Consider the following 25,762-nt stretch of genomic DNA (forward strand, 5'->3'; position numbering starts at 1 on the left):
CATTGTCTCTCGCCTCCTGTTTTTATTTCTACCTGAGAAGTAATCACTTGGCAATGCCATTTCAGACCTTTAAAGAAAAATAATAATAATAAATGGCTTTGCTACCCTGTGAGCGTCTAGCATTGCATTCTCCATCAGATAACAATCATTTACTGTTTACAGACTTGAGCAGCCACCACATAACTATGCAATCATTTCCTTTTTGTAATAGTTACTTTCACACTCTGAATCTCCCTTAGAAAACAAGGGCAAACAACAAGCAGAACTGACTATGTAGGTACACCATGTTTATAGCCACCTATACTCACAAACAGGACACAAAGCACATAGTAGAGACAACAGCCAGGGTTTACACCACACCAGCAAGGGGGACAATGCCAAGGCAGACATGGCTGTGGAGGAACCCACATTCCCTTCTTGCAGCAAGGCACCCCCAGGCAGTTCTCCCCATGGCTCCGCAGAGCTTCAGAAACCCCAAGCAGGTGCCAGGTGAGCCCTGCAAGCCAGGATGACTGCTGCATCAGAGGAAAGAGCAGACTTCTGCAGATGGTACAATGCCAAGAGGCAAAACATAGGCTGGATTTGTTGAACAGAATTACTAAGTCAGACTAAAAATTATGCCATGCCTGAAAATGCACTTTCACGCACACCCAACTGTGCATGCCCAGGAAGGTCTGCCTGACACCGTGTCAGAGCAGGCAGCTATGAATGGCAGCACCACCTATGGCCAGCCAAACGCAGCCTGCATGCTGCGGGCCATCGCTCAATTCCTACATTCACTATAAAGCCATAAAACACAGTTACTCAAAATGTCCAGCTGTACCCAGCTTCAGAGGGTGGCTGGGTACTGCTAAGAGATGAAACACAAATAACCTGGAACAAGGGACTGAATAACATTGTCACTAATACACTCAGCAAACATTATGTGCCTCTTCACGGATCCATCATAAACAAAGCAGAACTTGGTGTCTTCAGGGAGGAAAAAGCCTTTGTCAAATTTTGCACTTATAGTCACCTGTCCCTGAAAAATGAATAAGCTTTCATAAACATCCAGGAACTTTCCCATCTCCAACAAATCCATGAACATACACTTCTGATGCAATCTCATCACAACCTTCTCAGCAGCACTACACAGAACCTGCAGTTTTTTACTTCCACTTTGAAAATAACACTCTTTTTACGCCTGAACAAGCAAAGATGATGTAAGAACTTGCCTTTAAACAGTGTATTTTATTTAATTCCTTTCATCTCGATTTATTCAAATATATGTGAATTTTAATTAAAAATGCCTCGGAGCAAGCAAGTCAATGGTTGTGAGTATTTTGCTATTTACAAAAGCACCCCTTGTGTTAGAAAAAGAATTAAAATCAAAAATGCTTGAAATATTTTAGACTTTGTTTACAAAGCAGAAGTACTGATGTAATTCTACCACCAGGTTTCAAAGAATACTAGTTTCCAGATATCTGCCCAAGTGTGTTGTTTTCCAGTATTTTGTTTTCTTTGTAGTAAGCAGAGCAACCAGCCAAGAAAAACCTGTCATACAATGGCTTCAAAAAAAGAGCAGGAAAAGGATCTGAGAAGCACCAAACAATAACAAGTGTTTGACATGTCTAGGGGAGGAAATTCAGATGAAGCCATATTTCCTCAAGGTGGAGGACTGCTTGCTACAACAGTACTCCTGGCTGCTCCATAACTGTCTGCACTGGAGCTTTCCAGAAAACATAATGCAGTTCTTCACCCTTTTATACTTCCAGAGGATGCCTTTGCCACCCTACTCTATGCAGTTACCACAGCACGAACTCTATTGCCTACAAAGAGCAGTGTGCACACCGTGACACCATAGAAATTTCCATGGCTGAAAGGCACGGTTACACCCGACTACTCTGACAGGCACCAGGCTCCTTCCTGTGTTCATTATGCAACAAACGAGTCTCTTAGTTCAAACATGCTGAATAACTTGTGATGGCTCTGGAAAAAGAAGCACATGACATCCCTTTTAAAAATTATTATTATTTCATCTTTTTATGTTAGGCGCAAACAGCCTTTTTTAAAAAAATCAGTTAAATAATAGCACGGATGGCTACTACAGGGATATAGAAACAGAGTAAATCCTAGGCATAGCTCAGGTTGCACCAAGGATTACTCCAGTATGAGCTCTGCTGTGAGCCATCCAGTGCAGAGGAGCACACTGCTTTCTGCTACATGGATCATCACTTACAGATCATCTCTGTACTCTCTTGCAGAACTACAGACAGTCAGCTGTCAGACTGCACCAACCACAAGAAATAAGGGAAATATGCTGTGGCAGCATCTCTCTTTTTATGAGACTATTCTTTAAGTTTAAAAACAAACAAAAAAATCAAGCTGAAACTGTAGCTGTTGTCTTGCACCAGTCCTTAAAATAATCAAAAAAATAAATAAATGCCAATTAAAACTAAATAAATAAATAAATAAAGAGAGAGGAACACTTAAGAAATGTTAATCACTTCGCTTACTGTTTGCAGTTTCACAACTCCTTATGAAGTGTGTGGGGAAGAAATACAAGGAATATAGCAGAAAGCTCACAAGGAAAATGTTTTGTTTTTTTTTCATAATCCATACCTTACAACTTTCCAGAATGAGAAATTACTAGTAATTTAGGGAAAGATTTTAGGGAATGCAGTGCTTAGAGACTTGGTTTACTGGTGAATGTATATGTGACTATCTTGATGGTTGGACTGCATGATCTTATGGGTCTTTGCTATCCTAAAATGATTCTGTTCTACGAAAAATACTAGATTCTTAACAAACAATGAAAATGACAGAAATATTTTTTTAATGTAAGTGATGATTTCCTCACTGGTGTTTCCATTTACTCAGTATATAAGTGTGTTTTGCATTTGTGTTCCTTTAGATGCAAGATTCTTCTTGAAATTTAAAATTCAAAAATGCCCATTTCTCCTATTGCACTAAAACAAACAAACAAAAAGACTACATGAGCTCTTTTGTTTGCTTGTTACTTTGTTTTTATTGAGGCTTTATTTTTATTGAGCAGTTTTTTTATTGAGGCTCAGGGGAGACCTCATTGCACTCTACAACTTCCTGAAGGGAGGTTGTGAGGAGGAGGGGCTTGGCCTCTTCTCCCAGGCAACAAACAGGACCCGAGGAAATGGCCACAAGTTGTACCAGAAGAGGTTTAGACTGGACATAAGAAGGAACTTTTTCTCTCAGAAAGCAGTCAGGCACTGGAATGGCTGCCCAGGGAGGTGGTAGAGTCGCCATCCCTGGCAGTGTTCAAGAGGTGTCTGGATAGGGAACTAGGAGATACTGTTTAGTGGTTTGCTGTAGGTACGGTAAAGGGAGGACGGTTGAACTAGATGACCTTATAGGTCCTTTCTGACCTTGTGATTCTATGATTTCGTATGAATTTCTGGAATTCTGATGTGGAGTCAAAGCAGTGAGAAAAAACACAACACAGTCAAGTATTATCAAACACACACTTGATTTTTATTCCTTGGTCTCCAAGTACCTGAGATGGGCGATTAAACTTAAATAAAAATGATTACATGTTCAAATTACATAAAACTGAATTACTTTCTGGTGAAAAAGAAGTAAAAATCATTGACCAGCTCTTTTAATTGATCAGTGATTTAGTACTGGATATACAAACCATGCTTTAAAAGTTAAACAGCTTTGGAATGAAACTTTAAAATCCTATTGTTCAAAAAACATTACATGGAAAATCCTGACCAACTTCTCCCTATCCTATACATTTCAGCTTCTCCAAAACTGCATCCTGGAAGGAAGATATTCTGCAAACAGTCCACGCAGCTTACGTAACTATTTGTTAAGTCAGATGTCATTCAGATACTTATATCCTGGTCCAGAGTCTTTGTAAGGCCATTACTTTTGTTCTCTTCTAGGTAAGTAGCTCTTTTTTCAGTCAAAGTAGCAAACAGTGCATCCATCATCCCTAAAACTTCTAACAGTTCTTCCTGATAGTCAATTTCTCTTCCTATGGCTTCCTGAAGTCTCAAGAATTGTTTATCAACAAGTGCTGACTGTCCAACCACAGGCTGATAAATGTCTGCAAAGAAAAGAGTATTTAGGACCCTTACATCTACTAAAAACATGAAAACTGTTCTGGCTACTTAAACGTACACTTAAGGAATCTGGCACTAGCCCAATATTGTGTCAAATAAGACAACTTTGCCCGGTGTCCTGAAAATAGCATAAATTATTGATGCATACTCACATTAAGTACAACCTAACAGAGAAAGAAGTTTTTACGATCTCAAATGCAATTTTTACCTCACTAGAAAAACTGATGCCACTTGTACTATGCAACGTAGAAACATGAAGGATCAAAAAAAATTTGGAGACTATGAGAAGCAAATGTAGTGCAAATTAGATACTGACTGCGCTCAAAGTTATCTAAGCAAAGTTTTTTTTTGGACCAATCTCTCATCTCTACGTTTATACTCGGGCACAAGCTTATAAAAGTTGAGTTTCTTAAAAGCACAGCACTTTTCATCTTACACTGAAGCTGGCTGTTGGGCTCTGAGAATCTTTTTTGTGTTGTACTTACCAGTGATCATATCTGCAACAGTTATCAGTACTGGGGTAAACCTAGGTTCGATTACGCGCCTGTAAAATCAGAACACATCCGTCTTTTACTGTTTTTGTAAAATGCAAGTTACAAGCAGCTTTATCATGCTGGCATGCAGACATGCTTTCTCCTCTTGATGAGAGCTCACAGAACAGCAGTCAGGGATACGAGTCAAAAGAGTTACATATGGCACGTGAACTTCAATTTTCACAAGGGCTGGGGCTTGGAGGACTGGCAAAAGCCTCAGGTTGAAGACATGAGTTGAATTGAGGAAACAGAAAATAAGTGGCTATGGATAAAATGTCTGTCAAAGGGGCAAGACTAACTCTCGTTGTGGTTCTCACAGTATCAGCAAAATCATTTTGTGCCAATATAAACTATTTCAGTGCTACAGCTAAGATCCCAGACCTTCAGTTTAGAAAGCAGAATGTAAGCGAGACTGCAACTAGAGTTCAAACCACAATGTCCACTGCATCCTCTATGGCAAAGACCATTAAGAATAATAAGTCCCAAGTTGTCAGAGAGAACTTAAGGCAAAACAGTACCTTGTCACAAAGGTAAGGAGGAGACTAATTTGCTTCTCGTCTCGGCCTGCAAGCGCACTTCTTAGGGTTCCTCTGCGAATTAGTTCCTGCATAACTGCAACCGTAACTTCAGGAGTATAAAGCCTAATGTGTGGCTGGACATATATAAGAAGAGTTTAGTACCAAAGCACCTTTTTCGTACAGCAAACAGAGGTTGGTATCAATTTGCAAAAAGCAAAATGAACAAAAAACATACTGAGAACCCACACAGGTTTGATTCCATTCTAGTCATACACTGAAGTCAGTTTGAGATACAGAAATGTCTACTTTAGATGACAGCATATAGATTTGCTGAGACAAAAACAAAGCCTTACCTCCAGCACGGCATCAAGAGCCTTGGATGACTGAAAGCTCTTCAGCAGCTTGTCATATTTCCTCAAAATACATCTTCCAGGCTTACTGACATAGAAATCCTCCTGGAATTGAAACACAAGTTCTGAGTAACACACATGCACCTACATAATTAGACAGCATAACACAAACATACTACAAAGACATTTAAGCTTGTCTTTAGTATCTCTCCTTTCTTCAACTCAATATACAAAATGAGAAATTTGACTGCTTCAGTAAACATTTGCTTCTATGTCCTACCTGTTTTGGCATGTAATTTCTTCCTTTCACATAGGTTCTATACGCCGGCTGTCTCTTCTTTTGAGACTTTTCTTTGCTTTCTTCAGGTTTTCTGTGTTTAACACTTAGCACCCCATTGGTCATGCCTACAATTATAGTTTCATCTTCAGGCTAAAATGTAAAAATCACAGAGTTAGGAACCTACTGTTTTGTCTGATGATACATGTCTTAATATTGTGGCAATGAGGTCACAGACTCCACTGCAGTTGCACAGCAAAATCCTTTATTATCCACATCTACAGACTTTTATACCTCCGCTATAGCTTAACCTGGTCATTTTCCGCTATTCTTTGCACCCCAAAGCTGCGTATGCAAAGCAAGCCGTTCACAATCATGCTGGATGTAAATGGTTACAATTCCCTGACAATTGTTGCTAACGTGTAGTTTCTTGCTAAAGTGTAGTTTCTTTCTCCCGTGTATTCTGGAGATGTCCTTAGTTCTCAGCCTTGTCTTCTCATGTTGTTTATCTTGCAGCTTCTGCCCTGAACAGTCTTTCTTGTATTAACTTTCAGTGCTGCACTAGAGAAAAATTCTAATTTTATGTGTAAACGTTTTGGGCTGAATACTCAACAGTTGTGATTGAAAAAGTAAATAATTAGTTTAAAAATAAATAAATAAAAGGGTTAATATGGCAATAACTAAATCTATGGCATGCCCAAATCTTAAATCCTATGCATAGCATATTTTCAGATAGCAGCAGCAGATTTAGAATAGAATAATCAAAAAACCCTAAGGAAAATGAGAAGTTGCACTAATTTAAGGCAGAACTCTACTCCTTCAAAAGGAATTCAGTGAAGGTTAAAACTTTGTATAAGGAGAAACTGAATAGGTTCATGTAAGAGAAATAAATATTTTAGTTACGTAGAAACTGCACTCTAACCAGCAAATTTTTCATCTAAAAATGTCCATGGAGTTTGGGAGAACATTGGGAGATTCATCATACACATTTTCCTTGCTTTCAGTTTTACATAAGCATCTGATAATGGCTATAGCTGAAAGGAGAATCTAGGACAGACCAACCTTTGGTTTGACACAGCAGAATTGGTTCTATGCTCTCATTTGATCATGTGATTTTCAGGTGTCAACCAGAAACAAAAAATTGTGTCTCAAAATAAACATACACATCCACACAAATGCCAAACCACAAGTACTGCACGTGTTTTGCAGCTGCAGCACAAGTTCAAAGCAAATGGATTTTGTGGTTCTGTGAAAAATATGCCCCACTACAGTCTTCATTCAAAACCCAATTAACTCCAGTTCTCTAAGGAAGAACAAGATGGGAAATACGGGAAGGAAAATTCCTTGACCTCCACAGCCTGTTTCCCCTCACTTCCATAAAAGCAGGATATTAAAGTAGCAAAGAGAGTAAATAATCTTCACTGCCCCTCTTACATGGCTTTCAGAGGCTACATCATTACAAGGCTGATCTAGAAAGTGGTGGCCACCCTCACAATTTTGCCTAACTGGTCAGTTATCCATCAACACTCATGCTTCAGAGAAATAAGTACCTTATTTCCCTTTTCCAAAAGGAAAATACATGTGCCTTAGCAAATGTGTCTGTTTATGCTCGTACCCTAATTCAGTAGGGTAGTAGTTTTGCTCAGTACCTAACTCACAAGGACAGTATTATTGTGAAACATCTAATAGCAATGAAGGTAAAAACCAAATCACTTCAGTGACTTACCTGTCATCAATAATTACTTTGCCTAAAACAATTTCTTAAGCACTTACCGACAATGCAAGACTGAGGATGGATGTTGCATAGTTAAAGCTGTGGACTACTTTGTAGGAAGTTGTACTGTATATCTTCACATGCCTATATGAAGCAGTAATGATTAAAAAAAACGTTACCAATGCTTCATTGGTGAAAATTCTGTGGAGTGTTTACATTCCCACCATTTATGAAATCATTTAAGAAAACCAAATATATAAACAAATAAACGAAGTAAAACCAAATATAAAGCAAAGTCATATCAACCACATTACCAGAAAGCATTTTATCTTTCCTGCAATAACAGAAAGGCTCCAAAATAAAGATCCAGAAAAGACAAGGAAGTTTTATCCTTATGCCATAAACTACAACAGTACAGGGACAGAAAAAGAGACTGAAGACAGACGTAGTCGCAATCCAACTTCAGTAATGTTTATTAGCAAACAGTAGGAAAGTGTTTCCTCCAAAGTATTCTTAAAATTTTAAATAGACAGTTTATTGACAATTTCTGGATGTCCTTGCATCCAGTTGCCCTTTAGTGATTTGGTTGAAGTTGAGAAGAAATTCACAAATTGGAAAAAAAGGAACAAAACAAATAACGATCCTGAAATAAGTATGAGCTCTGTTGTTACGATCACTGAATGACCAATAGCTACAGGGCTGGTGTGATCCTTCACACCTCATGCTTCATGACTGCATGGCTTGAAGAAGGACATAATGCACCTCTGCACCTTGGGTACACTCCTTCTCATTTCAAGGGGAACACAATATATATTTTTTAAACACATTACATCCCTAACAGCTAAAAGGGTTTAAGCTTAATAAATGTACCCAGCTACATGCTGATGTAGAATTACTTCCAAAGGGGGAAAAAAAATCTAAAAAAATGTAAATCACAGAGAAGTCACAAAACATACTAACCTGTCCAGGGATCCTGACAGTAACCTTTGTCCAGAGCTGTTCAGGCACAAGCAAGTCACAGTTTTATGATGATTTTTAAGTGAAACTAGTAATTGTCCACCTTTTAGTACATCCCAAACTTTGACATATCGACCTCCTGTAAGAAAGAAGCACATCGAACAGCTGGACAGATACACACAAATTTATGCTTGTCTGAAGTTTTCATGCAGCAATACAGTACCTTTGCAGCAAAGAGGCTTCTGTACCCATTCACCCTCCATGTATGGCTTTTTTTTTTTAGGTCGTTTTGCAAGCACAACTGAATGATACTGAATGACAACGTACTCTACACAAAAAGGATTTATATGCCACTGGATCATAGGACATCTCATGCAACAGCAAGGAGAGAATAAAAACCTTGCTGTGTGTGATTAAGAGAACAATACTGTCACACCTTTCCAAAATGCTTCTTAAATATGTTCATCCCTTCACTTTAGCACTGGACCAGTTAAGTCTGTACCTCTTCATTAAAAATGTACAACTATTTTTTGACTGATTACAAGAAAAGTAAGTCAGAGACAAGAAGACCACTAGCTTCACCATGAAGGTCAACACAGACTCCCATGGCAGATCTGAGATACATACTTAACAATATATGGCCAAATTAAAACACCACACAAGGAGGAACCGACTGAAATAGTTTTCCATGTGCTCTAACTTGAGTACTAAGCTAAATTTATTCAAGTACCTGCAGACACTAGAAGACCTCCAGAAGGGAAGAGAAGGACACTCTCCACAGGGTGGCCATGTTCTATTGTCATGACACTGCTCTTTGTTCGTGCATCAAATACCTTCACAGTGTGATCATAGGAACCTGAAATAACACCGTAAATAGTTTCAGTTACACAACTTGAATTATTTCAGGAATTAAAACAGCCATGTGCTACAATTTGAAGAAGCTCTGGCCAAACAGAAACAGCTTTAGAGCATGTATTTAAAAATTCTAGTGGTTTACTCAAGTTAATATACCAGAAAAACCACTGGAACCTAGTGCCCTGTGACGTCTAATGCCAGAAATACTAGATTTTTTCATACTACTTTTATTTACAATTTCAGCACAAATTAATAAAAAGCTGCTGGTCAGAAAATCAAAAGCAGCTGGTTTTAAATACACCTGACATTTCATTTTTAAGGTTTTAAGGTGTACAAACTACAACAGAACTACTGCTCTACTGAAACATCACAAAACATCAGGTCAAGTGAAAGTTCACAGCTTTTCTTCAACTTTCAAAAGCAAGCCAGAACAGTCCCATTAACCTTAACAGGATGAAGCAAGATGTTTAACACTTACAGACATCCCCCACAAACATCAGTATTTGGCTTGAAAAGCAAGCAAAAGAAAAACAATGCACTACAAACAAGACACTACTGTAACTTCCCGCATTTTTCTTCAGTTTTAGCCAAAAGAAGCATATGTTAAAAAAGAAAATCAAACCTGTTATAAAGACATCTCCATTCAGTTTACTCGCACAGCCACATCTCACGTAGTCACTATGCTCACTGTAGGACACTATTTCTGTAGCACTCGGGATATCCCACAAATTCGATGAATAATCATCACCACCAGAAAATATTCGGTATTTATCAGACAGGAAGCCCACCACATGAACAGCTCTAGAAAGCAAAGTCCACAACAGCCAAAGTTAAAATATTCTGTCAATTCCTGAACACCACATCAAAAACTTGTTAAAGGAAGGCATTCTCTCTAGCCTGAAAGCACAAAGTATTAGCTATTGGAAGCTACAGCCCCTCACTTCAGAGGTTAAGAACAATTTAGGTTTTATGCTTTCAGCCAGGAATGGATCTTTCATCTTGGACCATACCAGATGTACCTGGAAAGTATTAGAGGACTACTGGCTGTTTGCTTGAGAGATGTAAATCCTGCCTTTTTACTTAGAGGTCTGCGTGCCAGTTTAATCCTTTTGACCACGTTTACAATATCAAGCTTTAAGTAAGACAAGGTTGGACACTTCGTGGCCCTCAAAATCACTGTTGAAATTACTAATATAACATAACAACAGGGATTTTATTATATTTAGGCTCCCCATAAAGAAAAGTAACTCATAGATCTTGAGAGGGCGGTAATATGTCAAATCAAAGTATTACCACTGTTTTCTGTCTGGAACATCAGAACTCCTCTTCCAAATTTTTCCCCACCCAGATGTGTTTTTTTGTTTGCTTGTTTTTGTTTTGTTTTTAAAGTGAAATAACTGTTCCCCCTAGCAACAAATAAAGTTTGTCAGTCAGCACATGCAGGCATGAGACTATGTCTATGCAACACATCAACAGGCATCTCCCTGAGTTAGAATATGTACTTATTCTTCCACGTACTCAAGTCATACTTAGGATTAAAAACAACATTGTCACTGCAATTCATAACTCAACTTTAAAATCTACTTTTCAGCAATGTGTGCAGCAGTTGCAAGTATCTGATTAATACTGCTCATGTTTTTAGCAACATGCAAAACATGTAAACACTCAAAGTAAACTTATACACGCAAGGAGCGGGATTGCCTTACTTTGTATGACCATCAAATTGCCTCAGGGGTGCTCTCCCACTAATATCAAAGAGGCGAATGCTGCCTTCCTCACTGCCAGCAACAAGCAGATTGCCATCATCCCTGTACGTGGCACAATAGGCAGCATCTTTGAAGCGAGAAAACGTCTTAATTGGTTCCTGAGAATAGCGTCCATAAATGTGGATCTAGCAAAACAAGAAGACATTATCCTTACTCAAGGGGCTTCAGTTGAAAAGGAGCAACATAACAACCTCACAACACTCACCCTTGAGGAGGCTGTGACAGCATAGTTATATGGAGGAACTGGAGAGAAGTCTATTTTATTTATTGCACCAAACTCCTTAATCTGAACAGGTGTCTAGAAGAGACAAAATAAAGACAATTAAATACACATAGGCACACCATCAAAAACAGCAACAGTGTAAAAAAAGATTTTTCTTGCTGCTGTGCTCAAAATGCTATTTGGAACAAAATTATCTCCAAAACATCATCCTGTTAGGTTTCTTTTTCCCCTGGCTGCTTTTACTTTAATGCTCTTTTCCCTCTTCCCCCTTCATAACTGTGCCATTAATCACACACTTTGTCTGAACGGGGAAAGAAAAAAAAAGGTCCTACTAACTCATAACACAAGCAGTAAGGAATACTTCAGGGCAGCCCGAACGCCTGCTGGCCCAGCCTGGGGTACAGACCGGGCCAGCTGCACACGCAGGTGCTGAGTTACTCTATGAGCGCGGCCCGGCCAGCACACGGCGCCCACGGAGCCCGCTGCAACCCCAGCGCTGCCCCGGCCCCGAGGCCCTTCCCACCTTGTATCCCCGCCAGTACAGCGTGTCCTGTGTGATCTTCTCCCCAAGCTTCGGTACCGCCGGGATCACGACGGGCTTGTAAGATGCCATGGCTGAGCCGGAGAAGGGGCCGGGAGGAGAAGAGAGATGTGAGACGTGTCCGTCCGAGAGAGATGTGGGACGCGCCGCCTCAGAGCGCGAGGACCCGGCCACGCCGTGCCGCCATACCTAACCTCGCACCGCCTCGCGGACGGCACGCCGGCGGGCAACTGCGTCATCAGTGGGCGCCTCCACCTGGCCAATCGGAAGGCGGTCAGGCGGATGTGACGTCTTAAACACCCCCTTTCCCCCCCGGTGAGGCGGAAGTGATGCCTTATAGTGGCTGTGGGCGGTCAGACGTCACTTAGTGCTCATCGCGGAGTAGGCCGGGCAGAGCACGGTTGCGGCCTGCTGGGGTCCCGCTGCAGCTTTCCTCGGGGCCTCCCTCCGCCCGCCGGCTGTTTCCTTGCTGAAAAAAGGGCCCGTCGTCTTCTCGTCGTTTGTGTTTTCCTTCAGGTCTAATGCTGAGAAGATCAAACCAGGTTCACCTCGCGGTGCCTTCCTTTGCTTAGGGGTGAGCAGGGGGGTGGATGCATTTTGTGCTTTGCTTGTCTTGTTGTGAACAGACCGATATCCAGAAACGACGCTCCCGCCATCCGCACAGCGAGGAGTTGGGCTGGAACATCCACTTGGTTACAAGCTCTTGGGTGTAGTAATGTTGGGTTATCGAAAGGACTTTGCTACCTAAAGCAAAGGTGATGAGCCTAAATGATACGTGCACGATGTATTTTTACATGTATCTTATCTGTGTTTGACTGCAGGCTGGATCTCCTTGGAGCTTGGTTGACCAGAGCTGCTCTTGGCTGGAAATCATGAGGAAGCATTTTCCATAAAAGTCCCGCACAACTGAAGCCATGGCATCATCAGCCAACATAGACACTGGGGCACAGCTAATTGTGGAAGAGTGTACCACTAGTTACAGCCTTCCACCCATGCCAGACATCAAGGTTGAGCACCAGCTTGACTCCAGCACAGAGGAAGGCCCATCCCAGAATGTGGCCATGGGCATGAAGTTCATTTTACCCAACAGATTTGATATGAACGTCTGCTCACGATTTGTGAAGTCTTTGAATGAGGAGGACAGTAAAAATATTCAAGACCAAGTTAATTCTGATCTGGAAGTGGCATCTGTCCTGTTTAAAGGTTGAACTTTTATGGTACAAGTTGTTATGTCTAGACTGTCTTACCATGCTGCATTTTTTAAAAAGCCTCTGCCATGTATGTGTGTTAATCAGTAATAGCATCTAAGATATTTCCTGCTAGCATTTTTCTTATGTGCTTCGTGGCTTATTACTGTATAATTTGTTTCCCCCAGGATCTTTTTATTATGTTTTTAGGGTTGTTGGCTTTGTTTTTTAGTCGAAAAAGCTGAATAAGTAACAGCACAAAACGCTTTTAATTTATAAAGAGCTCACGCAGATTTTAAAAACAAAGTTATTTCTGGTAGCAAGCTCTCTTAGATGAAAGTCTAAGATGAACTATACCACTTCGAATGTACGTATCTTTACAAAACTTCACTGAAAGCACGGTGTGGTCATTTCAGCTTCAGTAGCTTTCTGGACCATATTTTTCCACTACTACAATGACAAAGTAACATCAGTCATGCAGTTGACTTTGTCATATCCATATGGCTGTACAAAGCCTGTAGTCACTGTAGTGATCATCTTGCTGGTTCAGTTTGAAAGTGAATGCTGCTGCCATTCTGCAAATTGTTCCCTGCAGCTGATCTCTAACCACTTCTGTCCAGCTTCACAAGAATTGACCTGTGCTTTTCAATGGCAGAGTGTATTGATGGGGAAAAAAGAATGTAAGAATTCTATTTACTCTTAAGAAGTGTAGGGTTTTTTTCAGTGTTTGCTTCTATATTTTGGACTCTTGAGTAGTTTGTCATTTCATTATGCTGAATTTGACACTATTCCTACAACGAATACAAACACAGACCTACTGTGGATTTTCATTATTTTTGTGATCTGTGTTTAAAGGCCCCAAATGCTTTCTAGTGGAGCTGCAGATGTGTATGAGTGATTTAGACCTGTCAGCAATAGGGTTGTGTTTCTTAGATAACAATTGCAAACCTTTTAGAAGTAGTCCTGCAGATCCAGGGGCAAAAATCCCTGGAAGGTCACTTAATTTGATAACTTTGGCTGTAGCTGTTTGGCAAAGTGGAATTTGTGTTTATCCTGTGACCCAGTTCTTCTTACTGGTTCATTTATGAAATTTGTTCTTGGATTTATGACCACAGGGTCCTTTATACAGTAAATTCTGTGTGCATGTCAATTAGTTTCCTGTCACTAATTACTAGTGTACGCGGATTTTAAATCAGTTTATCCAATAACAGAGTTTAACCCTTCAATAATTAGCTTCACATCCACTTCCGTTGCATTTTCTGTAAGCTGGTTTGGAATATCTCTTTTCCTGCTGGATAAACATTTATAAGACATCCGTAATGCAGTTATAATCTTATCCAGCGTTTGTGGGAGAAGTCCTGTTGAAGACCAGACCTGCATCATATTCTTTGATCTGGAGAGTACTAGCAAGAGTATTGAATGCCAAGGAATACTTGATCAGTCCATGCCAGATGTGTTGTAGATCTAGGCAAAGAGTTTCCTCACTTGAACAGCAGATTGTTTCTGGGTGATATGCCATACTTAACATGTGGGCTACTAACAGTATTTTTTGCCAGAATTGAAAACAGCTCTTTGTTCAACTCACATAGTACACAGTAGAAAAATGCCACATAGCTCATTACTGTGTGTGTTTGAAAGATCTTATGGTATCAGTGCTTTCTAACTTGATGAGAATCTGCGGCTGTGATTTGATTCTCTTCCTGAGACTAAAATTATGTCTGTTTTCTCTGATGTAGCTGAATGCAACATCCGTACTTCTCCTTCACCTGGTATCCAAGTAAGACATGTTTATACTCCTTCAACTACTAAGCATTTCTCACCAATAAAACAATCAACTACCCTAACAAACAAACATAGGGGAAATGAAGTCTCCACAACACCTCTGCTTGTAAATTGTAAGTATCCTTCTGTCTTTCAGTTAATAATTATGTTGTGAACTGCAAGTTCAATGATCACTTTAATAGAGTTTAACATAGGAAGAAAATATGGTCTAATGTCACGGTGTTCCAACCTGTTTCGAGTTCATGACTGAAGCGCATTTTCCAGAAAAGGGTCCAGTTCTTGATTTGAAAAGCTGAGACAACGATTTTTCTAATCCTTTTGGAGCTTTAAGCTTATGTGCTTGGTGTAATTATTTTCAGAACTTATGAAGCTTAAGTGCTCCTGACTGCTGCAAATGTCACAGTTACCATGCATCTTGAAAATCAAGAAGACACTTATTCAAAGGCTTTTTAATTCTTAGTTTCAAGCTTTTTCTCTATGACCTACTTCTCTAAGATTTACAGGCCTCCTATGAACTACTCTCTTTTTAAATTACTTTTAAATGTTGAGTGTGCATCTTTCTTAAGCTGAGTTTAAGTGTTAAATAAACTGGGAAAAACAGATCTTGACATAAACCTCAGCCTGACCAAAATAGACAGTCTTTCAGAAAAAGGAATCAAGCTTTCATGCAGTGAACAGAGAGGAGGAGGAAAACAAAAAAAAGATATGGTACACTTACATGTTATGTAATTGTTAGCTGATTTTCTTATTGTGTTGATCAGAGATCATTTATAATTCTTCCTGAGCATCTTTCAGATTTGCCCCAGGTTGTGGCTGTCAGAACTATGCACCATAGGATCAGAGTTTTCTCTCTTAAGTGACTCCTTCAAGAGTTCTACTGTCGTTATGGCTTGGCTTTGATTAAAAAATTTTGATTGTTTGATTAAAAATTAACAAAAAAACCTCAACACTTTATTCTTCCCTGGTAGATGTCACGTTGTACATAGTTCTGTAATGTCTGCTCTGTCCCACATAAAGAGAATAAGAGTCACGTTTGGGGCTTCCAGATAGATTGTGATCTCTTTTTTTTTTTTTTATTTGTAAATTACACATAAAATCATAAAATATCAAAATAAGTTTGTTTTCATTTGATAAATGTTCTTAACATGCACTTGGGTTGCTGACCAAAAATGGGAGAGTGTAGCATGTTGCCTTCTGGAGAAGTCCAAGTAAGAGGCACCTTTTACTTTTGGTATAATTTCTACATTAATTAAAAAACTATGGAAACCTATGAAATTCTTTGGAAGGGTCTTACATTTAATGATTCAGAGTAAATGGTGATACATATCTGCACTGTCATGTCTGGACTCTGTATAGCTCAAGTCAACAAATGTTTGGAGGTGGGCATAGAACATCAGAATGAAAACTGATCTGCGTATCACCTCTTCTTGCTTTCATTTCTGCAGCTTTATCAGTTCACCAGCTGGCTGCTCAGGGAGAAATGTTGTATCTGGCCACACGAATTGAACAGGGTGAGTATGAGGGAAGGTTAAATACCTCTTTCTTTATCTCTTGCATTTATATCCTAAAGCTACATTAAAGAGATCTTCAAATCTGGTACAATAGAAAGTCCCTTCCAACTTTTGACTTTTGATATAGCTATTCTTTTCAGGTGAATTGTTGTTTTCTATGACTCTTGACTTTCACTCATTGCTTTGATTTGCATTTAAAACGAAACATTATCATTGATGGAAGTTGAGAAATCTGTTATTTTTCCTGCTTTCCCCACTATATGGTTGACCTATAAACTTTTGGAGGATGTTAGCTCTGTCAAAAGAGGTAAAGCTGGCTTGATTTTTTTCTTGATTTTTGTTGTTGCTGTTGTTATTTATCATATAAACACATCCTATTAATTGAAGCTTTCAGATTCTATTTAATTGATCAACATAGAGAATTACATGTTGGAGATTTAAGCTATGAATCATGCTTGCTATATAAGAGCACTGCTCATTCCAAGTTGTGTAGGATTCTTCAGCATGGTAGTTGTGTCAATAATGCATAGAGAAGATTTCAACTTTTACATCTGTATTATATTTTATTGAGTACTGTTAACAATATATTCTTATTCTGTTGTTAATAACCAGGCTTGTTTTCAGTCCTTCTGCTAAAACTTTCATAGAAAGCATGAAGTGAATATCTGAGCCTGTATACCTTCTCAACGAGTTGTCTATCTGGAGGTCAGATTGTTTTTTGAAATGTTGGCAATCAATAAAAATGCTTACTATGGTGCCATGATAAGAATAGAAAATTAAAGGATTTAGATACAACATCACAAATATATATATATATATATATATAAAATAAATTTAAAAAAATCCAGTTGGTTAAAAACATTTAAAAAAAAGTTGTCCTTTTTTCCTTCATGTAGACTTCAATTGTTTCCATGTAGCAATCTGCTGATTACACAAATTGCTTGGGGAGAATGGGGTTATACTATCTATGTTGTTTTACAGACTAATTCTTTACGAGTCTGTGGCTCACTGTTCAAAAAGTGCCTTCTGAAGAGTAATGCAGAATGTATTTCATTACTTTTTCAGGCAAGACTTCTTTCCAAATACAAAGCTGTCTGTAATATACAGACATATATGTATGTAATATACAGTAATATACAGACTGTAATATACAGACAACTTAGAATTTTTATCTGAGTAAAAACAAAGCTGGGTTTATAGAACCTAGAAACAAAACATCAACTACTAAATTTTGTTTTAGTCTTTTTATTTTTATTTATTTTCCCTTGGACAATGATATTTTCACCACCACTGTTACAGAAATTTATTTTTAAAGTTAAGGTTTGAATGACTTCAGAACACGCTCCTCCCTCAGTCCATTCACAATGGACATGCCTAAGCATTCGCTCTGCCAGCTCATACTGTATATTAGTGAAAGGGATTAATAAGTCGTATATTTTGCTTTGAACAGAAAACGTAATCAATCATAAGGATGAAGAAGGATTTACCCCTCTGATGTGGGCTGCAGCTCATGGGCAGATAGCAGTAGTGGAATTTCTCCTCCAGAATGTAAGGAAAAAGAGCATGCTTAAAACATTCTAATTTCTTAATTTACTTTGTAGCTTGTTTTCCCTAAGTATTATCAGTTCTACTATTTAAAACTTGTAAAGTTCTCTGTAAAATTTCACTTCAAAACAAACTGGTTAACCTGCTGTATTTATTTCCATTATTTCAGGGTGCAGATCCTCAGATTTTGGGGAAAGGGCGAGAAAGTGCCCTCTCACTGGCTTGCAGCAAAGGGTACACAGATATTGTGAAAATGCTGCTCGACTGTGGAGTTGATGTCAATGAATATGACTGGGTAAGTCTCTAGCTTGAATTTACATCAGTGTATGCTTTTGTCAGAACTTTGAAGCAGAGCACAGTGTTGGCCTGGATTTTAAAATTGTTCTCCCACTCTTACATCGGATGTTCTTTGATAACATAAAAGTTGGCATTGCTAATTCTGACTTTGGTAAAAAAGAGATTGAAACTAATGCTGAGACCTATTAGAAGTGTGAGCTTTTAATGTCCCTGGTAGATGTAAACAAAAAATGGAAGTTATAAAGAATAAGCTGATTTTTGTGTAAAACTCATGCAGTCTTGTTCTGATATCACAGAATGGCCTGGGTTGAAAGGGTCTTCAAAGATCATCTAGTGTCAACCTCCCTGCTGTAGGCAAGGTTGCCAGCCGGTAGACCAGGTTGGCCAGAGCCACATCCTTGAATGCCTCCAGGGATGAATATGTGATATATGGAACTACACTGGTATGTTAAGGACTTAAAATTCCAGGCCACTCAGTTGCTAAGTGTCTAAGGCTTTTTACTGCTTTTGCAGAATGGAGGTACACCTCTACTGTATGCAGTCCATGGGAACCATGTGAAATGTGTAAAAATTCTTCTTGGTAAGGAGCCTATCCTAAATGAATTATTTGTATGGATGTGCTATCAGTTCTTATTGTCAGAGATCTGACTCGATTTTCTTTACATGTTTTGCATAGAAAGTGGTGCTGATCCAACTATCGAAACAGATGCTGGCTATAATTCCATGGATTTGGCTGTAGCCTTGGGCTATCGAAGTGGTAGGTACTGCAAATGTACATTCTTTAATTTTTCTTTTTGCTGCTCCTTGTTCATGCAGCTGCTGTAATGGCCTAACAGCCATCACAACAGTGTGATAAAGCTGAAAGAAGATCCCTGTTCTCAGAGCCTTAACACACCTAAATATATCAGCACAAAATTAGTATTTTTCCTTATTGGTTCAAAAAGCCAAGTCTCTGGTGAGAAAATGGCACTGGCATGGATTGCATCTGTGGGCATGTGTAAGGGCATGTGCAGGTCTGTTGCAGTCATGATCCAGGCAGGGAGAGATGAGCTGCTCCCCAGCCCTACTGTGAGTTGTACTGGGCTATAATAAGAGTGCCTCCAGCCCTTCCAGACTACACTGTTTCATTGGCATGTGACACAGTTTGCAAAACTTCTTGCTTGTACCAGCTCTGGTTTGCCTTGAAGGCAGACATAAAGAATGCAGAGATTAGTGAAGTAGGCTACCTTATTTGGCTCTGGAAGACAGAGAGGCAACGAATGATAGGATTCACACTTGTTTTTCTGTTTTTTTGTTTTCCCTTACGCTACCTTCAATTTCAAAGCTGTGAAGTGTCTATTGTTACAGAATCTGGAACTGAATATAAAATAAGCCAGAACTGTATATGTTGCTCCTATAAGCAGAGCCCTCCACATACAGGGGAGCCAGTAACTTCAGAGGTATCTAGATGTAGGACTCCTTCAAAATCTCAATCTCAAAATGCTTGAGAGATATAGTTTGTAATAAACCATTTATACGTTTTAAGATTTGCTTGGCATATGCATGCCTATTCAAACAAGAGAACAGATCATCATCTCCAAAACCCATCTGCCTTTAAACCATTTGTTTGGGTTTTTTTATTATATGAGGTGCTTCTTTTCTGAAGGGGATGTAAACGCCTTTCTCAGAGTGAGTTAATTCCTGTCTCTCAGCATCTGCCAGAAAAAACAGTACAGACCTTAAAGACTTAAAAAAAAATTCAACCCTGATTAACCAGATTGTTTCTTGGCTTTAGTTCAACAGGTCATTGAGTCTCATTTATTAAAGCTACTTCAAAGTATCAAGGAATAACGGCTGGCTCTTCCATGGCTGTCAGTTCTCATCTTGGAGGCTTTGACTCCATTTTAGCCCAGTTCTGGCTGAAAAGAGGTGTTTGTTTTGTAAGTTTACCTCAGTTCAGTTGTTGGTTGGTTTTACTTAAGCCAGGCATGTCCAACCTGTGGCCTGCCCCCTGTCCCACATCATGATGTCAGTGGCTCTGTCAGACTGTGGTACTGTGCTCTATGTATTCGTTGTAGTTTCCATGGAAACAGATAGGATATGTTACTTCTGAAACAACCTACATGATTGCATCCCAAGATAATTCCTATTCACTTGAGTTCAGCCCAGACAAGCCAACAGGTTGGACACCCATGACTTAAGGTTTTAAATATACTTCCTGTTTCATAGAAATCTATGATGTCATCCTTTTCTTAAATGTATTTTATACAACCTTGCAAGAAAAGGTCTGTTGTTGTGCATGAAAAACTGAATAAAACCAGTTTTCATTCTGTAAGTGTTCACATAGTGCACTGAATGGTACAGTGCCAAGTGTTCTACTTGATCTTATCATTGATACACATTCACAGGAAGATGACTGTTTAGATACTGAGGTATGTCACCATAGAAAATAGATGTTTTTACTGTTAATAGTATCCAAATGTGTGCCAAATGTGATTGTTTTCAAGCTCTTCTAATATGACTGTGTCAATTATTGTCTTTGTATGATTTTTAAGAATAAATTTAATGACCTTGGTGGTAGTTTTGATTCCTGGCTGATTTACTTCCACATCCTTCTGCCTTCTTGTGGTATTCACGAAACAACTGGACCAAAGTGTTCTTTGTATAAAGTTACCTGGTATAAGACAGTCCAAGTGTAGAATACTTAGCTCCTAAATATCCTCCCTGCACTGGCTGAGCAGATTATCAACAGTGTGGGATAAGAAGCCAAAACCTACTGCAGTCCAGCTGCCTTCAGCTGATGTGTGGTACTTTCCATGTCCTGATGTAGCTGCTTGAGCTAGAACAGCATTACGGTTTTGAACTGTTGGAAAAGTAGGCAATGTTAAATGATTTCCTGAGACCCCGCACTTAGTCAAAATTACCCTGGAGTGATGAGCATGTGATATTTTTACACATACAATGAAAAAAAAAAAACATTTTAAATAGACTTCAGGAGTTTGTTTTCCTTCTGACAGTACATATGCGTCCACAATGTTTACATAAGCACTTAGTAACTGTGTCCACTAGAGGTCTGTCATCTGTACACACAAATATAGCTCTGCACCCCTCCTTCATTTCTCAGAGTCAATGGGTAGTAAACCAAGTCAACAATTTGCTTTCCAGAAGCAGCTCAAAAAACACAAGTGGTCCCAAGTAATTAATAGCTCTATTTCTAGTCTTGTTTAATTTTTCTATTTGAAACCCGTTCCATACATAAATAGAAACCATACAGTTTACAGCTCTGTGATCCCAACCAGAGTAGTGTAAGGTTGGGGATTGTCTAACTGGGTACTTTGGGCCTAAGCCAGAGAAAAAGGATATTCAAAATGCTAGCTTTGTTATTTTAACATGTTCCTAGGGACCAGTATTGGAGTCCATCCTGTTTAATATCATTACTAATGATTCAGATGAGGGAATGTAGTGCACCCTCACTAAGTCTGCAGATGACATCAAGCTGAGTGGAATTATCGATCTGCCTAAGAGCAGGAAGGCCCTACAAAGGGATCTGGAACGATGGGCTGAGGCCAAGTGGATGACACTGAACAAGTCCAAGTGCTGGGTCCTGCAATACGGTCACAAAACTCCATGCAGTGCTACAGGCTTGGGCCAAGAATGGCTGGAAAATTGCATGGATGAAAAGGAGTGTTGGTCAATGCTTGGCTGAGCAAAAACCAGCAGTGTGCCCAGATGGCAAGAAGGCCAACCACATCCTATCTATCTACTATCAGAAATAACACTGTCAACAGGAGCAAAGAGGTGACTATCCCTCTGCATTTGCATCCTGGTGGGGCTGCACCTCAAGTTCTGTGTTCGGTTTTGGCCCCTCGCTACAAAGAAGACATTGAAACCCCGGAGTGTGTCCAGCAGTAAAGCTGGTGAGGGGTCTGGAGCACAAATCTTACAGGAAGTGGCTGAGGGAACTGGCTGAGTCTGGAGAAGGCTCAGGGGAGACATTATTGCTCTCTCCAGTGACCCAGCTGCAGTTGTGTTGAGGTGGAGGTTGGTCTCCTCTCCTAGGTAACACTGGTAGAACAGCGACAGACATAATGGCCTTAAATTGCACCAGTGGAGATTTGGGAAAGAGCAGTGAGGTACTGGAACAGGCTGCCCAGGTCAGTGGTGGAGTCAGCATTCCTGGAGGTGTTTAAGAAAAGGGTTAGGTGTTGTACTCAGGGACGTGGTTTAGTGGGCAATATTGGTAGCAGGTGAATGGTTGGACTGGAGGATCTTAGAGGTCTTTTCCAACTTTAATGTTTACGATGACTACACACAATAGGAGAGAATACAGGGAAAGCAACAACATGGATTAATTTGTGGCCTAGTTTCTCTTTGTAACATGACTTGTGTGGTGTGTGCAAGATGTATGTGAGGTCAGAATTAACCTCTGAGTTGTTTCTTTGTGAGAGCCAGTCAGGAGGTTCATTTCCTTCCTAAAGCTGAAATTTTAAATGTAAGGAGACACAAAACAAATATTCTGAAGCAAGAAAATAAGAAAATGTAATTTATTTTTTTTGGTAGAATTTCAAGCATTAATATCAAATAATAACTAAGATCAGAAAATGTGTGCAAGGGTGAAGGTGGTTGTCTCTTCAGAAGCTCTTTTCCTGCATTAAGAGCCCGTTCTGTAACATAACTGAGGGAACTGAGGGAACTGGCAGAGGTGGTAGCCGAGCCGCTTTCCATCATCTACCAGCTCTCCTTGTTGACTGGTGAGGTCCCAGAAGACTGGAGGCTTGCTGACGTGACTCCCATTTACAAGAAGGGTTGTAAGGAGGATCCAGGGAACTACAGGCCTGTTAACCTGACCTCGGTTCCAGGGAAGGTTATGGAACAGATAGTCTTGAGGGAGATCACGCGGCATGTGCGGGATGACCGGGGGATCAGGCCTAGCCAGCATGGGTTCATGAAGGGCAGGTCCTGTTTGACCAACCTGATCTCCTTCTATGATCTACTGACCCATCTGCTGGATGAGGGAAAGGCTGTTGATGTGGTCTACCTGGACTTCAGTAAAGCCTTCGACACTGTCTCCCATGCTATTCTCCTGCAGAAGCTGGCAGCCCGTGGCTTGGATGGGTACACTCTCGGCTGGGTAAGGAGCTGGCTGGAGGGCCGGGCTCAGAGAGTGGTGGTAAATGGAGTTAAATCCAGCTGGCGACCGGTCACTAGTGGTGTTCCCCAGGGGTCGGTGCTGGGGCCTGTCCTCTTCAACATCTTTATTGATGACCTCGATGGGGGCATTGAGTGCGCTCTCAGTAAGTTCGCAGATGACACTAAATTGGCTGAGAGTGTGGATCTGCCTGGGGGTAGCGAGGCCCTACAGAGGGATCTGGACAGGCTGGAGAGCTGGGCTGAAGCCAATGGAATGAGGTTTAACAAGGCCAAATGCCAAGTCCTGCACTTCGGCCACAACAACCCCAGGCAGCGCTATAGGCTTGGGGCGGAGTGGCTGGAGGACTGTGTGGAGGAAATGGACCTGGGGGTACTGATTGATGCACGGCTGAACATGAGCCGACAGTGTGCCCGGGTGGCCAAGAAGGCCAACGGCATCCTGGCTTGTATCAAGAATGGTGTGCTGAGCAGGACTAAGGAAGTCATCCTGCCCCTGTACTCGGCATTGGTGAGGCCTCACCTCGAGTACTGTGTCCAGTTTTGGGCACCTCAGCACAAGAAAGATATGGAGGTACTGGAGCAGGTCCAGAGAAGGGCAACGAGGCTCGTGAAGGGCTTGGAGAATCAGCCCTATGAGGAGAGGCTAAGGAAGCTGGGGCTGTTTAGCCTGAGGAAGAGGAGACTGAGGGGAGACCTTATTGCCGTCTTCCAGTACCTGAAAGGTTCTTACAGTGAGAGTGGGGCAGGTCTCTTCTCACTAGTGACAAGTGACAGGACGAGGGGAAATGGCCTCAAGTTGCGCCAGGGCAAGTTTAGGTTGGATATTAGGAAGAACTTCTTTACAGAAAGGGTGGTTAGGTACTGGAATGGGCTCCCTGGATGTGTTTAAGAGCTGTTTGGATGTGGTACTCAGGGATATGATTTAGCAGAGGTTGGTTTTTTTTTGTTGTTGTTGTTTTTTTGTTTGTTTTTTTTTTTAGAGATGGGGTACTGGTTAGGCTGCGGTTGGACTTGATGATCTTCAAGGTCTTTTCCAACCTGGATAATTCTATGATTCTATGATTCTATAACCTTGTGCTGCTAAAGCAGGGAACACCAAAGTGAAGTTTCCTGTGGTCCTTGTGAGGATCTTAAGGGAACCACTGACAGTACTTCATAACCAAATTTTGAAGTATCAGCCTGCTGGCTCTCAGTGAGTAGTTGCCACAGCTGCTGGTGCAGGGAGAGGACATCAGGAGTTACCTTGGAACCATTGAAACCCTCAGGTCTGGGTGCTGTACAGCAATCCTCACCACAGCATGCCACAACACCTGAGGAACTAGAAACTTCTGAGATCAAAACTTGACTCCATGTTGATTCTCTGCAAGCCTCTTGCTCAAACTCATTCCCCAAGGTAATTTCTTATGGAGTATTAAAATATTTACATTTGAAGGTGAATGACAGCATTTCAAATTGCTAACAAGTTGTCTTTTCTCATTAAGGAAATCTTTTGCTACATTCCAAGTGCTGTATGTGACCACTGATGTGAAGAACTGTGCCTCCCAAAGCAGGCTGCCTAGCACAGTCTGATCTAGTAATAATAGCCAAATACTTCAGAGCTGCACAAAGTCCTTGTCTCATTCACCCATGTGATGCTGCAAGGTACTGTGGTCTGTTTCACAGAGTGTATGCAACAAATGAACTCCAGCCTGCAATGCAGTGGGTAGGATGCTTATCACAATTAACATTCACTTACAGCTGCTTCTGTCTGAAGTAGATTGGAAACCGTACAGTGAAGGCAGACCGCCTTTATCTGTCTGGCAGGGAGGTAAATGAGAGCTGAAGAAGAAAGTAGCTCTGTTGAAGCTACAAATGGGAATTACACATAAGAGCTCACGGAAACTGCTTTCTCACAAGCAATAGTCAAGACAGAGACTGAAGAACAACCATCAAAGACAGACAGCAAAGAACATAACCAAATTGTTAATGTTTGATTAAAAGAAGCTAAGATTATATCTCTAAGGTGATTCATAAAGGAATGCAAATTTAGATCAACACATCTCCATCCAAGCAAAGCAAAGAGTTAATCGAGTACAATGCCAGCATTAATATTTGCATGTGAATTTGATGAGCACCTGGTAATGCTCCTCCTTGCCTGCCCTGTTTTTCCTCAAAGACAAGTCGCCTGTTCCACACTGTTGCTCTCTTTGTTCATCTTGCTGCCTGCATTCTCCACTTGAAGTTCTGAGATAACTTGCAGAAAGTGGCAATCCCACTTCCCAGAGTGAGGCCTCATCTCCCTTCTTCCTCCCATGGGTCCTCCCTTGGTTTAGAAAGCCATCAGCATCCCCACTGTCCTCATTTCTATGGAGAGCTGGTGGTCACAGTGAGAAGCCGAGGGCAGGACAGGATGGACTTTGTGACAGTGATCACCTGCTCTTGTCCCAGGGACAAACACTGCCTGTGATGGAGGATTTCTGTGTCACTCTCCTTCACCCTCCGACAGGTGGTACCA

General features: G+C 40.5%; 2 protein-coding genes across 3 annotated transcripts; one reads left to right on the forward strand and one right to left on the reverse strand.

Annotated features, from left to right (window-relative positions):
• Positions 1–3,462: 3,462 nt before the first annotated feature.
• Positions 3,463–12,081, reverse strand: UTP15 (UTP15 small subunit processome component). The gene is made up of 12 exons (XM_072359976.1): positions 11,799–12,081; positions 11,258–11,350; positions 10,993–11,177; positions 9,909–10,087; positions 9,162–9,287; positions 8,435–8,570; positions 7,534–7,618; positions 5,764–5,913; positions 5,487–5,588; positions 5,134–5,267; positions 4,568–4,626; positions 3,463–4,066 (listed from the first exon to the last, which is right to left on the reverse strand). The coding sequence occupies exons 1-12, from the start codon at positions 11,886–11,888 to the stop codon at positions 3,843–3,845; spliced, it is 1,563 nt and encodes a 520-aa protein (XP_072216077.1). The 5' UTR covers positions 11,889–12,081; the 3' UTR covers positions 3,463–3,842.
• A 57-nt stretch (positions 12,082–12,138) lies between these two features.
• ANKRA2 (ankyrin repeat family A member 2) lies at positions 12,139–20,700 on the forward strand. Of its 2 annotated transcripts, none has more exons than XM_072359978.1 (9): positions 12,139–12,358; positions 12,638–13,019; positions 14,740–14,898; positions 16,231–16,296; positions 17,747–17,844; positions 18,011–18,136; positions 18,652–18,718; positions 18,815–18,895; positions 19,913–20,700. In XM_072359978.1, exons 2-9 carry the CDS (start codon positions 12,731–12,733, stop codon positions 19,966–19,968), a joined length of 942 nt encoding a protein of 313 aa, XP_072216079.1. In that variant the 5' UTR covers positions 12,139–12,358; positions 12,638–12,730; the 3' UTR covers positions 19,969–20,700. The 2 variants fall into 2 exon arrangements, with proteins under 2 accessions (XP_072216079.1, XP_072216078.1); XM_072359977.1 differs by having other exon boundaries at positions 12,148–12,390.
• The last annotated feature ends 5,062 nt before the right edge of the window (positions 20,701–25,762 follow it).

This window comes from Excalfactoria chinensis, chromosome Z (genome assembly GCF_039878825.1).
Source record: "Excalfactoria chinensis isolate bCotChi1 chromosome Z, bCotChi1.hap2, whole genome shotgun sequence".
NCBI classification, from domain to species: Eukaryota; Metazoa; Chordata; class Aves; order Galliformes; family Phasianidae; genus Excalfactoria; species Excalfactoria chinensis.